The sequence below is a fragment of the Lingula anatina genome, chromosome 2 (assembly GCF_051362555.1).
Source record: "Lingula anatina isolate TDL-2025a chromosome 2, LinAna3.0, whole genome shotgun sequence".
Classification (NCBI taxonomy): Eukaryota; Metazoa; Brachiopoda; class Lingulata; order Lingulida; family Lingulidae; genus Lingula; species Lingula anatina.
In genome coordinates, this window is record NC_141768.1 from 605,288 (window position 1) to 620,693 (window position 15,406).

The 15,406-nt window shown below is 36.7% G+C and overlaps 1 protein-coding gene across 2 annotated transcripts in view; it reads left to right on the forward strand.

Annotated features, from left to right (window-relative positions):
* Window positions 1-5,378: 5,378 nt before the first annotated feature.
* LOC147763300 (homeobox protein Meis1-like) overlaps window positions 5,379-15,406 on the forward strand; it is a 69,963-nt gene continuing 59,935 nt past the window's right edge. Inside the window, exons 1-6 of one of the 2 annotated variants that reach the window (XM_087006381.1) lie at window positions 5,379-5,694; window positions 5,810-6,048; window positions 6,536-6,674; window positions 7,566-7,616; window positions 8,773-8,823; window positions 10,121-10,285. In XM_087006381.1, the coding sequence (XP_086862507.1) occupies window positions 5,683-5,694; window positions 5,810-6,048; window positions 6,536-6,674; window positions 7,566-7,616; window positions 8,773-8,823; window positions 10,121-10,285 (657 nt within the window). In that variant the 5' untranslated portion in view covers window positions 5,379-5,682. The remainder of the gene's footprint in view (window positions 5,695-5,809; window positions 6,049-6,535; window positions 6,675-7,565; window positions 7,617-8,772; window positions 8,824-10,120; window positions 10,286-15,406) is intronic. The other variant, XM_087006382.1, reaches the window with a different exon arrangement.

The window sequence follows — 15,406 nt, forward strand, 5'->3', positions numbered from 1 at the left end:
TAATTAGAATAATTATTTCTATTGTTGAATGTCGAAGCTGAATGCGTCGAAATTTCGATGGATGTCGTTAATGGTTTCCAACACTTGTTGTTTAACAGCATTTATGTCATTAAAATCAAATTAAGAAATATATTATTCATAAATCAACATGCTTGTTGTTTAGGATTCTGCCTTTATTTCTTTCCAAAAGATTGTTTCTGAGACGCCCATGTCTAGATCCAAGGCAAAAATAGGCCTACCTGTCTACCTTGTTTGCATTCTGATAGCTTGATCAGCTGATTTTCATAGACATAAAGCATTACTGGTAAATAAAAAATAAAGAAACGTCTAGGATCGTTTTGATCATGAATAACGAAAAGCTTGTCTGTAGTCCCATATATTTCATTTATGTCAATCAAGATAAATCGCAATTTGCAGAAAAAATTCTTAAAACGCACATCTTTCACATTTAAAGGAAATAAAATACAGTAAGTAAATAAATGAGTAAATAAAAAATGAGGATTTTAGATTTTTCTTTGTCATTTAAAAATACAATTGGAATTTAAACTGTGAACCAAAATATCATAAAATTGTTTAACCGGTGGGTTGATGTTCGCGCCTCCTCCTTTCAGTAAAATAAATACAGACACGGGCGGTGAAACATACAACACAGGGCTGGCCTTCGCTTTATGGGTGCCATTTTACTTGGAAGAATTAAAGGCTGGTAAATCTAACTGAAGGCTAGCGGTATTTTTGGATAATGACATTAACCAGATTAAGCAAATGTAGAAATGGGATTATTTACCTTGGTCATAGAAATGTATGATAGAAAATGCTGGTTGACTGAAGTGCAGTGAATGGCTATCTAAGGACAGGTTCTTTCCGCGTACCTTGTTAAAAGTAGTTAAGAGGACGAATGATGCTATTTCTAGGTTATCAAATCTATCGTGAAAATCCGATTTTTTTACTGTGTGGTCAGTAACATCACAGTAAAATTGGTGTGTGCAGTGATTTTACATCAGGGGGGCAATTTTTCCAAGCTGTCTGCTTGTTTTTACAGTTAATTTAACAGTTTAAATGCTAAAGCTCGATGTGGTTTAGCGGTATTTTACGATTATTGATAAAGTGTGAGTGCTGTTTAAAAAGATGATGTATGTACGAACTGAGGTCCACAGTAGTTTAGAGATAAGTCTTCCCATAGCGTTCCTCGTGTACAGTTTTATCAATGGAACAGAAATTAACGCCTGAGTTCGTAAAATTGAGCTTAACATCTATGCAGCAAATACAATAATACTGATCACTGAGTAGTTTCTTTCCGTCCATAAATGAAAAAATAAAACCCCAGCATTACAAAAGTCACAATATATACCTTTTTTTGTTTTACTTTCTTATTTTTTTAAACATAAATTTATATATTTCTCCTTTCTAATTTCAAATGGTAAATAAAATCCGTGAAAATATAAAATTAGATAAACCAATTTCTTCTTATGTATTTCAAAAATCTGCATTTTTCCGAATTCTGAAACTCTCTCCACGCTGTTTTAAGAAACGATACAGTTAACGCTGCACTCAGATTCAATTTACATAAAACAGAAAATCCACGGAGTTAATTATTAATGCCTTAGACACAAATATCCTCGAGTTTCACGGTGTTTTGTCGAAGATTGAAAGCTCCAAGTTCAACCACGGAGATTATAAATTAAGGGCCGTACTCACAAATAGTATCAAAAATAAAAATCTTAATTCTCATTAACAATTTTGAATTTTTTTCCTCTCTCCTTTTTTTCTTTATGCTTTATTTTATATCTGTGTATAGTAGAATTCTTTATAACGACGCTGCATTTAAACCGTAGCCTACACCAAATTATAGCATATAAATCTGGTAGAATTGTTTACAGCACATAAACAACCATAAGTTATTTCTTTCTCTTTCACACATATGACGTTTGTCTCAGTCAGTACGAACTCGTTCAAAATACCTCCTTCTATCTTACTTCTGCGTGTGCGCGCGAGAAAGCGTGGTGTGCGCGTGCGGGTGTTCAAACTGTTTAGTTGAATATTATAGAAACCCTTATCGAGATTAATTTCTGACAAGTGAATGCATTAATGTCACACTGAGTATCTCTCATTTTCCTCAACGGTACTTTTTTCCGTCACTTTAATTACCGAACGAGCAAAACAAGTTTGCGGCACGACAACTAAAAAGATATGAAGTAGGGAAACGATTCGGATCACGAGAAATGTTCTCAAATAACTATGCGGCGTCCTGCAAGCAAATGTGCATTTCTTTGTTTAAGGCTACATCTTGAAAAATGTTGTGAATGAAAAAAATTGAAAGTGGCTTCTTCGATAACAGTCTTGGGGCTATACGGCGGCCTAGGTGTTTCAACAGATACCTCACTTTTACGCAAGTCGCATGTCCCCGTTGCTTTAGAGTTTCTAGTGAGAGCCTCTAGTGTGGCATGAAAAAGAAAGTCGGTGACAGATATACAAATACTTCAAGAGTCTATATCGAGCAGAGAAGCCACTCCGAACAAAATTCTTTGTTGTTCTATTTCAGTCAGGGCTGTAAATATTTTTTGCTTTTCGAAACAAATTTCCACGCGGGTTGCGTAAATATTGCTAGCAAACTGGTCAAATGCAATTTTGCTTTAATATGAACAACACTTTTTGCATTGAGCCGAAATATTCAGATATTCGTTTTAAACCAATTTCTTTGATCCAGGCCGTTTTCAGCTATCATTATCAAATATATCCAGTCGATACTAAAAAAAATGCGTTCGCCAAATCTCAGGATGTCTCCGTTCTATTAGGAATAATAATTTGTCATGGATACTCGTGTATATTCTATTAAAACATCCGTTTCGCAGGAATATGAAATTTATTATCAAATGTTTTTGTTTTTTGCCTCCGTGCTGAAGTATGATGTGTAAGAACAGATTTAATTCCAAAATGAAACGGGAATCTTCAAAGAGGACAAAATTGTGGAGAAAAACCATAGTCTCTTTTAATGGAAATTATGTGGCGGTTTTTATTAATCGATCTCATTCAATCAAAGTTTCTTTTGCCGCATATCCCGTTTTTAGTAACCCTTATAAAAATCAGGGGATATTTGTTTCTTCATTTACTTCAGGAGTTATTCAACTTTGTGGTATGATTGACATAATGCTAACCGATATTCTGTGAAAAGCGAGAAAAAAAAATCGTGTCAGTAACGTTGTTTATTAAGTGGGCCGATATGAATGCAACGTACTTCACATGTTGGGAGTTCGACAGGGAAAACATAAATATTGACGATACATAAAATTAGATACAGATTACGAGTTTGCCAACAGAACTTTGATTGAATCTATATTGAAAGTGCTTGCTTTATTTCAACAAGGAAAATGAAATAGAGAAAGCTTGTAGATAAAAGAAGAAAAACAGAGAAAGGGATTTTTTATAATTCGCTTTTTTCTCTTTTTTGGGCATTCTTCTGAATAATATGAGTACAGCGAAATAATAGAGCGCACACCGTTCGTTGTCATAAAACTATGGTATGACTGCAAATTTAGGCGTATTATTATCCTCATTATAACAGGATTATATTCATACCTTATAGTTGTTTGGGAATAAAATGCTTCCTCGAGAAAGGCTATTTTTCATGCCACTTCTCTGCTCTACTTTTCCAAACTTCATTGATCTCCCAGTAGAAGCTTTGTCTAAGTGCAAGCCTTCACGAGCAGACTACAAAATATCCTTTTCTGGATGCGAATTACAGATACGTCCATTTTTCGGCAGTCGAGCCCTCGTAATTAAAGATTGAATTAAAAATCAAATTTCCATTTCACCTAGCTTGCATACAGATAGGGCAGTGGCGCCGGGGCCCTACACGGGCCAATAGGTTGGGAACGAACCGACGTGAAACTATTTCAGCGCATGCAAGTAACGGGAACTTTGCAGTGCTGTGACATTTACTTTCTCTGTGTTTTTTTTTCAATCTTTATTGTTCAGAAATAGAATTGTATTGGTGTGGTATATTACCTATAAATTGAAAAACATCCCCCCGTTTTCCTGCTTTCAATTTAAAACAATCAAGTTAATATTACTTAAATTGTTTGCAATTAGCAATTAGCGCCGCCCTTATCCGTGTTCAGCGCTTGTGAGAAGACGTGAAAAGATAAATAATATTTTGTGTAAATATGCATGCTAAGGAGTAACTTAAAGCGAGATCTGAAATCTTATCCGGGATCATCAGATTTTTTTTCAAGATTAAAAATCTTAAGTTTATGTACATCGTAGAGTGGTCTCAGCAAGTGGAGTTTAGCGTGCGTCAGCCACTCTGATGCTTATCCAGTACATTAACGGTTCAAAATAAACCACTCGCACGTGCTGTCGCAGGCAGCAAGTTAGATGAGCCATGACAATGCAAGATATAAAAGTAGCCGCTCTGTTTCATGAAAAGTTGAAGTCAAATTTACCTTTGTTGACCTTCATTGAGTTGCGTGCCTACGCCGCATCAGGGTTCGTCGGAACCCTTGTGTGCCAAATCACTGGGACATTTTTCTAACTCATTACAGTTTGAGTTATCGTAATTTGCTTTATGCATATTTGCCGGTATACAGGTGCACGGCGGCTTGCACACCTGTAAAAACCTGTACCACGGATCTTCCACATACAGCGATGTGTCGAAATTTCCTTAGGATTCCTCTCTTCTACCGCCATGCTTAAACAAACGTTCTAATAGTATTCACACGAGAAAAAAATATTTACGTACAACAAAAATTTCCTTTAAATCCCGAGAAAACTGCAGCCATAGTCACAGTGACTTTCGCCAGTTTTATTTCTTCCCAACGGTCAAATTTTAAGGAAAGAGTTGAATTCAGCGGCAAAGTGTGTTTTAAGCTTGGATTGGTTGTTTACAGCAGTTTGTCATGTAATCCGATTAGGCAGACAATATGATGAATGACCTGTAGGCGGGGTTAGAGGCAGGACACGCTACGCTCTTCAGCTGTTACCCTAAAGACGACGCTACACACTCTCTCCACTCATCTTTGTCTGTCGCCATATGGCGCATTCACTATTATATTTTTTCACGGTGTTTACGTGTTTGTCTTCATTTTGCCTCCCATCTCTCTCGAATTGAGGCTTATTTTGCAAGTAATTTACGATAGTTGCGACTCGAGAATTTACGATTTATTACCATGAAGAGCACTGGTGTTATCGTTCACCATTCATCTTTTCGCCTCTTCATCGTAGTGTAAATCTCACAAATGCGAAGTGACGTTTGGTCCTTTCGTTCGTGAATTTCCCGAGAAATTCGACGATACATTTTACCGATGTGGAGGTAAACCCACTTTCGCGCAAAAATAAACTTTTCTTTAGATTCAAACTGAAACCCCTTACAGATTTTCTCACAGCTTCAACCCTCCAGGCAATTGACTTCAATGACAGCTCATTTGTTACTCGTCACTATGGCAACGGCGGATGATTGACAGCCTCGCTGGAAGAGGCCACGAGCATCGACAGTTTAGTTGTTAAACTCGGATAGTGTTGACTTCAGACCAAATGGAGGGATATGCTGTTTGACATGAAGTGAATGAAGTGACAAGAAGGGATTGGGAATTTGTTACTCGGGCAAGTGAACATCGCAGGTGAAGCAAGCTTACGCAATTTGGACAGGAACGGCTTAAATCATTACGATCGAGCCGACAAACTATATGTATGGAGCACAGGGTGAGTTGTACACTAAAATTTACGACCCAATCGGAAGCTGATATTAATGCTATTTATGCGAAAATAAAAAATAAGCATCAGTTTGTATCTGTGCTCATTTGCCATGTTCTTTCAGTACGATAATGAGTCTTTGCACTACGGGAGCGTGGATGGACATAGAGCGGCTACAATGTATGAGAGCCACCATACGATGCAGCCCTTGTCTCACCTCCCCCACACGTCTCCTAACTCCAGTATCAGTCATGGCTCCTCCATCCACCAATATCCACCATACTCTACGGCCGGGAGCGTCCCCGGTGTTATGAATACAACACAGGACTCGCAACTCAAGAGGGATAAGGATGCTATATACTCGTAAGTAGGTCACTAACAACGTTTAGCTTATTAACTCCAATATTATGGTCACCCGTAAGTAAAGGCTTGGCGGTGCGTTCTGTACATGTCGGCCGCTAGCTGGCTTTAAGCAGCACGCGGCGAGATAGTCAGCCACAGCTAGGTTTTAAATTTGCCTCCGATTTCTGTCTTCAGGCCCACTAGTCATTTCAAAACATTTCTGTGGAAATAGAAAGTGACACACGAGCAATCGACCTGTCCATGTGTGTTTTATTGCATTGTCAATATCGGGGAGACATGCTTTAAAATCATAATGTCTAGGAAAACGCAGAGGCGCCGGCGTACACGCAAACAAAAACAGAGTGCTATTTCTCTCTCTTCTTCTTTAATATTTCGTTTAACATGCTTAGTCTGTCAGAGGGAATTCCTCCAAACACCAAAATGGCTGCCAACGCCGTCGAATATTTTTAAGGGCGAATATTCCTTCCTGTCATGTTCTATTTTTCAGTCATCCGCTGTTTCCCCTGTTAGCGTTGATATTTGAGAAATGCGAGCTCGCTACGTGTACGCCCCGGGAGGCAGGGATCGCGGGGGACGTGTGCTCCTCCGAATCATTTAACGAAGATATAGCAGTGTTTAGTAAACAGGTAAAAATAATGTATCTTCTCGTATTTTATAACATTTAATCAGGGTAGATATTTTTGTCTCTTTGACTTTTATTTTAAGTGGTTGTCTCTAATAGTCTTTATTAAGATTTTTTTTTGTCATTTGTGAATTTATGAATTTTAATAATCACTGTATGGTAAGATTAGTATGAATAAAATCTGAAGTCTACCAAAAATTTTATACAAATATTTTATGAATATCTGTAAGGCTTGTAACTCACACAGTATTTAAGTAGTGCAATTTTAAGCCATAAGGTTTTAGTACTTAGCAGTGCTTGTTCACCAAAGTTGTTACATTTATCCTATTCCCTGGAGCAAGGAAAAACTAGTGTACTTTATGCGGTATGATATTTGCCTCTGTTTACCTGGTTCTAGTCTGTAAGCAGAAGTCATTGAATTCTTAGGTTGTTCAATTTGCTTGTTTTTTCACCCCTGATTAGCTGGGCACACTGTCGTAAGTTACACATCGGCTTTCTTGATGACCCTGGATAAACAGATTAAGGGGAAGGCTTAGCCCCTCGCTTTTGCTTTTAATTTTGTGAACTATCGGGTTTACATTCTTTGACCAAGGTCATTATTACTGTTATGTTTGTCATAAGACCACAACAATAAAAGATCAGAAGTCGGATACAATGGTCAAGTATTGTATTTGAGCAAAAGAATTCTTGTAACTGCTTTGAATTATACAACAGCTCTGCCATGTTGACTCCAGACCCCCTTCCCATGTTTGGTTCACTTTGTGCCCTTCTTGTCTGTATTTTCTCATTGACCGAAAAGTTCTACTGTAACAGAATACAACAGAGGTAATAGTCTGCGTCTAGATGTGCATTTGTAGTCATTGATGGTGAACAATCTGTTTTTCTACCCTTTTAGGCAAGAGCAGAGAAGCCTTTCTTTTCAGCTAACCACGAATTGGATAGTTTGGTATGTAAAACTTTTATCTCTATATTTTCTTACACAAGTGTAGAACCTGTTTATAGTCATGTTAAACAGTACATAGCAGTATTTTATGCACTAGTAATTACTTAAATTCAGCAAAGTTGGACTGGGAGATTTGATTTTTTTCAGTAATTTTTTATAGTATATCTATACTGGCAAGCTAAAAATTAAGGATAGAAAAAATGTTTAAAAAAAGTTTATTTTCTTAATACAAACATGAAAATCATTGAACAATTTTAAGTTGAAAAAAAAAAAACACTAGGGAAAGATTTTTGAATGTTTTATGGGAAAAAAGAAAATAATTCAATAGATTGTGCAATACCAGCAAATGGGAATTAAAAGTACTTGATACAATGTATAATCACAACGGTGGCTGTCAGAAGTGATACATATTATTAGTTTGTAGGAAAGCATAAGCCCCACATAATTTAATTAATATTAATTCATTGGAGCACTTCCCTAGTTTCACTTCATGTTGACAGAATATGTATGAATCAGGTTATCATAATTGTACTTAGTGAATCTTCAATACAAATGCCTGAATGGAATTAGGGCCTCTCAAGTAGTTTGCAATTTTTTTTCATGGTGGATGACACTGTAGAATTAAGTTGTAAATATTTCCCATAATGAAGTAGCATTGACTGAGGACTCTTCATGTCCATTTGGATTTTAAAGCTAAGAAAATTCATGGATTTATTGATACTGGAAAACCCACTCTAAAAATCAAAGGCATAAATTCAGTACATGGCGTTATTATTTATTGTCCGTCGCAGCTTAGTTGAGGACAGTGTTAAAGTGTTAGCTTAAGTTAACTTTGGTTTAAAAAGGCTCATTCAGCTCTATTGTTAAAGGGGGTGAGGTGAGACCTCTAGTGCCCCTTGTCATTTGACGATAGAAGAAAGCCCATTTTCTGTTGACAAGAAGAAGTAGCAAATTTTAATAACAAAGCTCCCTATTTACCTTTCAAAAGACTTCAGAATGTTATCCCTTCTAGTTTTTTTTTTAATGTTAAATATGTTATTCCTTTCTATTTGGGTTTATTGAAAAATATATATTAAGTGAAAAGAAAAAGAATATATATAACTGTGTTATTCAGTTTATTTATTTTTATTAATTATTTTGTTTGTTTTACTCATTGTAGATGATTCAAGCAATACAAGTGCTTCGGTTTCATCTTTTAGAATTGGAGAAGGTGAGTAAAGTCTACAACAATTATTTTGATTGTTTTAATTGCACTCAACCAGCCAAAAATAATTAACTAGGCCTCATTGTTGTCTGGTGCCTCCTCTCTTTTGGAAAATTATCACCCCGTGGCCCTAGAATTATGCTGATCACTATCAACCTCAGACACCAATGTGTTTACTTTAGGAATTAAAATTTAAAAGTCAGACTGGTAAGGTAGAACTGAATTTAGCTGTGCACTATTTACCCATGTTCCACATAACTGCAGACTGAAGCCGTTACCCTGGGTTGCCCTGAAGTTTGACATCCCTTTAAACTGTTTGTTTAGTCCCTTGCTTAAAAAATGCACAGCCTACATGAGACTAAATGTAAATGCTCCAGAGAATTAGAAGTTTGCTTTTGGGATTGAAAAACTGGTCTGGTTATTACATGCACAGGCTAATGAACTAGAGCCTTGATAACCAGATGGCCTGAAAAAAATTGCCAGCAGTGCTTGCATTAAAAATCAACGTAACTTAATTGTGGCCCATTTAAATGGGCATATTCCTCTAATAATATTAGTATGGAAATTTGCTTATAATATGCATACTCCAGATAGCGGGAGAAGTGATAATGTGAACAGCAGCTCTCGCCATGCTCGCAATTTTTCTATGCTGCCTTGGGGCGGCACTGGTAGGCTGATCAAGGCTAGAGTAGTACAACAAGCTTATTTCCTGAAATGATAGGTGATAATGAAACAGCAACTGTCTTTTCTAGCCAAAGCCTAGGCTTATTTCATTCAAACATAACTCCCTAATGAGAGATTCAGGAGATTTCCTGTTCGTTGCGGCTATATAGTTCTCAATGTCAGTTTTAGCTATCAGCAGGAAAATACAAAATTACCTCCCCCTTTTGTTGTTCTCATCAATTGGAGAATAATCACCTCTGGAAACCATATTCTTTTCAGTGGACATGGAGCAGAACGTTTAAAATGCTAGTTTTGAGAATTGATAATAACACTCGGGGCACCATATAGCTCTCACCTTTTACCATCGACTACAAAAAGAAGTCACTATAATGGTAGCTGCCAAATTTCCCTAAGAATTGGCCACAGGATTGGGTGGGGGATGCTGTGATTTATTGCAGATATATGTTGAAAATAGAACATGATTGTCAGCTTAAATTAGATTTTATCTGTATCTAGCTTTATAAATTTTTTAATTGAGATTGATTCCCAAAACATTTCTTGTATTAAAAATTAAGCTTTACATGAAATAAACTTTTAGCCACGCTTTTGCTAAATCTCCCAATTTTCTTTATCTTTTCAGGTTCATGAACTATGTGATAATTTCTGTCACCGTTACATCAGTTGTTTAAAGGGGAAAATGCCAATAGACTTGGTAATTGATGAACGGGACACAGCTAGTACCACATCTAAACCCAGTAGTACAAGCACACCCGAACCTCACATGACTGAGCACACGCCTGAAGTGGTAAGTACACAGGAATATGGTTCAAAAATAAATAATGTTACAAAATGAGATACTGAAATGAAATCGTATTAGAGATAAGTGTTGGACTAAAAGAAACTATTATATTTGCAATAAAATAGAGTAAGTATTTTAGGTGGGGTATTTAATTTTTTCAAGTTTTGAAAAAACTCAGAATGACATATAATAAGTATAAAATATGTCAAATATATGAAATATAGGTAAAATATGAAGATTTCTTGGTTTTGGAAGGTTCTGAAAAGCTACATGTAAAAGTTTATGGGTTTTCCTTAAATTGATACTCCATGTAGTGTGGATTTTAAAATTCAATAACTTCTAGATAAAAAATAAACAAATGATTAGAATAAGATAAGGAACTAGTAAAAAAAATAAATAATCAATTTTTTTATTTTGACATAATAAACATATTAGGGTAATATTTTTAGCACTAATTTTCAAAATTATAGTCGCAGTCTTTGTTTTATCTCCTTGTGCGTCTCACGTTGTTTTCTCTCCACTTGGCTTGAAGTCATGCCCTACGCTTGTATTCCTATAGTAAGAGATATAATTTATTACCTTAAGCAGAGCATCATGTGGGCACGAAGTCACATGAGTGTGGCAAAATACTGCTTCTATATGGAAAACAATTTTGTTCATGTCAACTTGTAGTAAAAGCACGTATCCAACCCCCAACTCCGTCCGTGGCCTGGCTATATAACCTGAGTATTGGCAAGTTTATCTGGGTCTCATCCTGCTGTATTTGCAGATTGTTAACCAGATTTAGTCTAGATGCACTTGTAGTTTATTGGGATACATACAGCGAGACTTTGTATGACGTGTGAAGTAAGCAGATAATCTTCATTGAGTTTTAATTAAGCAGAAACTGAGCAGTATTTGCCAGTCAATTGTGAAGTGTTAGAGAGTGGAGCAAAATTATACCCTTTCACACACAAACAAAACAGGACGAAAGGAGTGTTATAGTAGTCATTCCAAGAGAGCCTCTCATTAGTCATGAGTATTGTATTAATCTTTTCACCCTCTGGATAACAAAAAATCACTCCCACATCCACCACACATTCTTTATTAGCATTGAGTGTAGGAAGTAGTAGAAAACAGTCGGCGAGTTTCATTATAGTGATTAGTGCTGTATTAATCTTAGCACCCTCAGGATAGAGTTAGATTTGTCCAGTGAATGCCAGATCAATAGCAGCATAAGTTCAGGCAATTCTATGTCATTATACAATCACTTGAAGATTGTTCATTAATTGTATGAGAGACAATTCAGGGTCATATTATGGTGGCCCCTGCTGGCGAGGAACGGCTCCTTTGTGCTTGTCAACGTCAAAGAAAAACTATGACAGTTTCTAGGGGTGCCTATATATCAAAATAACACAATACTGAATCAAACAGCTACATGTGAGAAAGACAAGGTTTATGACTGCAGCTAACTTACAATTAGCCATACTTTGGTGATGGAAATTTTGGCAGCAGAATACCTTGTGACTTAAGTTGTGGCTGGGTTAATTTATTTTGAAAAGGTTATCAAAAATGCAGCTGATTGGTAGGCAAGCTCCCCCCCAGTCTAGATAGGTCAAACACGGGAGACGGTTATCTCCCTCTGAGAGAAAAGGCCCACTTTGGCTGTAAACAAAGAACTTTGAATTTCGGGTCTGCTGACTGCTATAATGACTCTCTTTTGTGCGTACATTTTCTAAAGGTCCTATGAGCCCTGGCCTGCGAATTAGACCTACTTATCAAGATTTCCTAAATTCAATGAATAACACTGATGGACTTAGCATTGTGTAGGAATGGGTCGCCTGAGTCGATTCAGTCTTTTGGTGCGTTCCAAAAATGTTCAGGTTGCTGCCCAATACTAACCATCCACATTTTTATCTCTGCTAGCATTCACTCGATTAGCAATTACTGCTAAGGCATTATATAAAAGACATCTTAGAGTATGAAAGACAAACAGAAACCTGTGCCAATAGCTGCCTTAACAACAACATAGCAAGCTTGTGGTTTTTAATAAGAGGGCTCGGCATTAAAGTGATGTGAAGGGGTACAGAGTGATCATAAAGTGATTCTATTAATGATGATGTCCATTATCTGTTTTGAATTTTACCTCCTCTCTGTTTGTAAACTCAGGTACAGTCAGGATGACATGAGTCATATATTCCAATGGGTTTTGTGTGTTAGCCCAGGCTGTGTGCAAAGTCATAGAAATGCACCCAAATGACTGTCATCTAATTTTAATCATAAAACACATTGTCAGTGGAGGATGAATACGGAATGCGCTTAGGCTGAACTGGGCTTTTGTAAGGCTTTAACCTTGTTTTAGATTCCACACATTTTGTTTCCGTTAAATCTATTCATTAGATGATCAGAGGAAAATTTGGTCATGTATGCATGTGATGGAGTTTTTGATTTAGGGAGATAAATCAGAGATTGTTTTCATCTTTGTCTATGCTGAAATTCTATTTGAAAGTTACCCTGGTCAGTTTTTCCATGTTTGAAAATTGTGAATGAATAATTAATCATGAGAGATCCACATGACAATGTTCTCTGCTGTAAAAGCATGGTCATTATTGAAATGTATAACAAAAGACAGTCAAGATGGAAGTGTATTTAGAATTAGATTTGTTTTCCCTATGCAATCAAATGTAGATTTTTAAAGGTGTTGGTAAAACCACGAGCTAAGCTGATATATTCACGTCTTTGTCACACATATAGACAATTCTGACAGTCGAGCCTGGCTGTTAATTTGTCGGACCACATAACAAGCACCATAAATCAATCTGAGAAGAGGAGCAGTATCGGACATTATAAATGTCTAAGGCATTGACAGTTTTAACAAATAAACATAATTGTCTGACTGGCAAAATCACAATTTATCACTCCAGTGCAGCAGTCAGACATGACACAGGGCCATATTTATGCAGCAGTCGGACAAGTGCTGTTCGCTGTACCCCAAAGGATAAATTACGGTGTTTTAGCAGCCTGTTAGACCCTTTTAACCTCACATTGTATACAATCACAAAACATGTGCCTCTGCCATGTTGGTCTTTGGCCGGGATTTGATTAGATTGGAAGTTCAGAATTTGTTACAAAATTGGGAGGGATCTGTTTATAATGGAAGATTCCCAAAAGTGGGGTCTGCACTTCATGATTATAGGAACAAGTTGAGTCGGCTGGCTGGCGAGGAAGCAGGCAGGCAGACTCAGTGTTGTAGCGTCTGTTTGCGTTGAACAGTTACATTGTTGTTTCCATTGTAGTTCTAAGGCCAAAAGACTATGGATTTTTCACCACTGAGAGAAACTCATTTTAAGCTGGTCTGTGAATTATTTCTGACGGCCTCTCTTGATACTTGTTATTTCAGATTATAGTGAAGCCGTATAGCTTATCGGGATGTTCTTTAGGGAGAAGGCATTTTGCTTGGTATGAATGTCCATTAGAAAGTCAGAAGGGAAAACTTTCTTCACATCAGGAGGAGAAATCTTTTGCTTCACTGTCTAATAGCTATTGAATATGAGGTAAACTGTGGTTAGTATCACACAGTCCTGGCCAGAGACTAGAATTACTTTCCAAGTGAGACAAACAGCATGGGATAAATAATAACTTGTTAACCATGTGGTAAGATTAAAAAATACACCTAAGATGCAAGGATTTATTTTATTTTGGTCCATGATTCTTTGTTGGGTCTCAACTCTGGGTTAAAAATCATCAACACTCTTGTTTTCTTATTCCTGTCCAAATTATTGAAAAATTTTCTAGGTGAAACATTCAGAATGTTATTTTATTATTGGCTCACTGACACAAATTTCGATACCAGATAAAAACAGAGAAACCTGCATTTCTCTGGTATAATAATCAGATTAGAAGGCAAGGTTCAAGAATTAATGTTTCTTCTCAGTGAGCTTTTCTCCACTTCTTTAATCTACATTATGAAAAAATCCAATAAAAAGAGAGCCACATTGAGTCACCGTACCCCCAGACTCCACCAGCCCAGGTATAACTGTCTGTAGTGAACACACTTGGGCCCAGTGTTTGTGTGCTGTGTTCCCAAGTTCTGGACTAAGCCTGCACCAAGTGTAACAAAAGATATAAGTAGTCATAATCTTAGAATTAACAAAGATCATTGGCATCCCCAAAGTCCCAGGGATGATGTTGTTGTCTTTCTGGTATTATTTCAGGGACTAATTTGGGGTGTTTTGATACAGTTGGGGGACATGGACAAGATGATTATCATCTGCTGTGGACCATAAGACTGTAGTAAATTATATTAGATTAGGTGTTTTTTGTGTTGGAATTGAGATAAAGAAATCTGAATTTGGTAGGATGAGTAGTAGGATGACGGATGTATTAATGAATTTTGTGGTTTTAAAAATGATTATAAAAATCTGACTCCATTACAATGTGTTGCTTGCGCAGTATTTTTTTTCTGGTGACTTAATGCTCTAGGAAAAGAATTATAGAAGGAACTTGTTCTCTTTGCAGTGTTTTTTTTTTCTGGAGACTGTATGCCATGTTTTCTTTTCTTTCCCTTCCGTCTGTCTGACCTACATTGTAGGAGAAGCTGTGGCTGTGCTATAGATAGAAATCAACAGGGAGAAGGGGTAGTCTGATATTGAGGTATTGCACCTCTACTACAAAGAAATATGTGATAATTTGGTGCCATAAGTCAATTTGGATCTATTTCAATTGTATTAAATGTTTAGGTCTTGTGTTTTACTATAAGGCATCAAAGGAGGCTATCAAAGATCAGCAGATTATATTGTGGCTATCAAGCCAGTGTTTGTGTACAATGACTGTAATTCTATTTACTTGTCTAAATGATATGGATGCCAATAGAACGCTTAATGTGGTAAGCTGCAACTATTCCTTGAATTTCCTCAATATTTATTTAACAAATTGCAACCCTAACAAAAACGGCTAATACTATTCATAGCTGTCTGTGTGCCTCAGATTAACACAAAGAACATTACGGTCTCTGCGGACCCACAGTTTAATCAGACGTGCGCTCCAACATTGTGGGGCCCCGGAAAAAATCCTAAATGCAGAGACAGAAGATCTGTTAAGTCCCCTATCAGTTTGATACTTTCAAATTGAAAATGGCTGGAAACATTG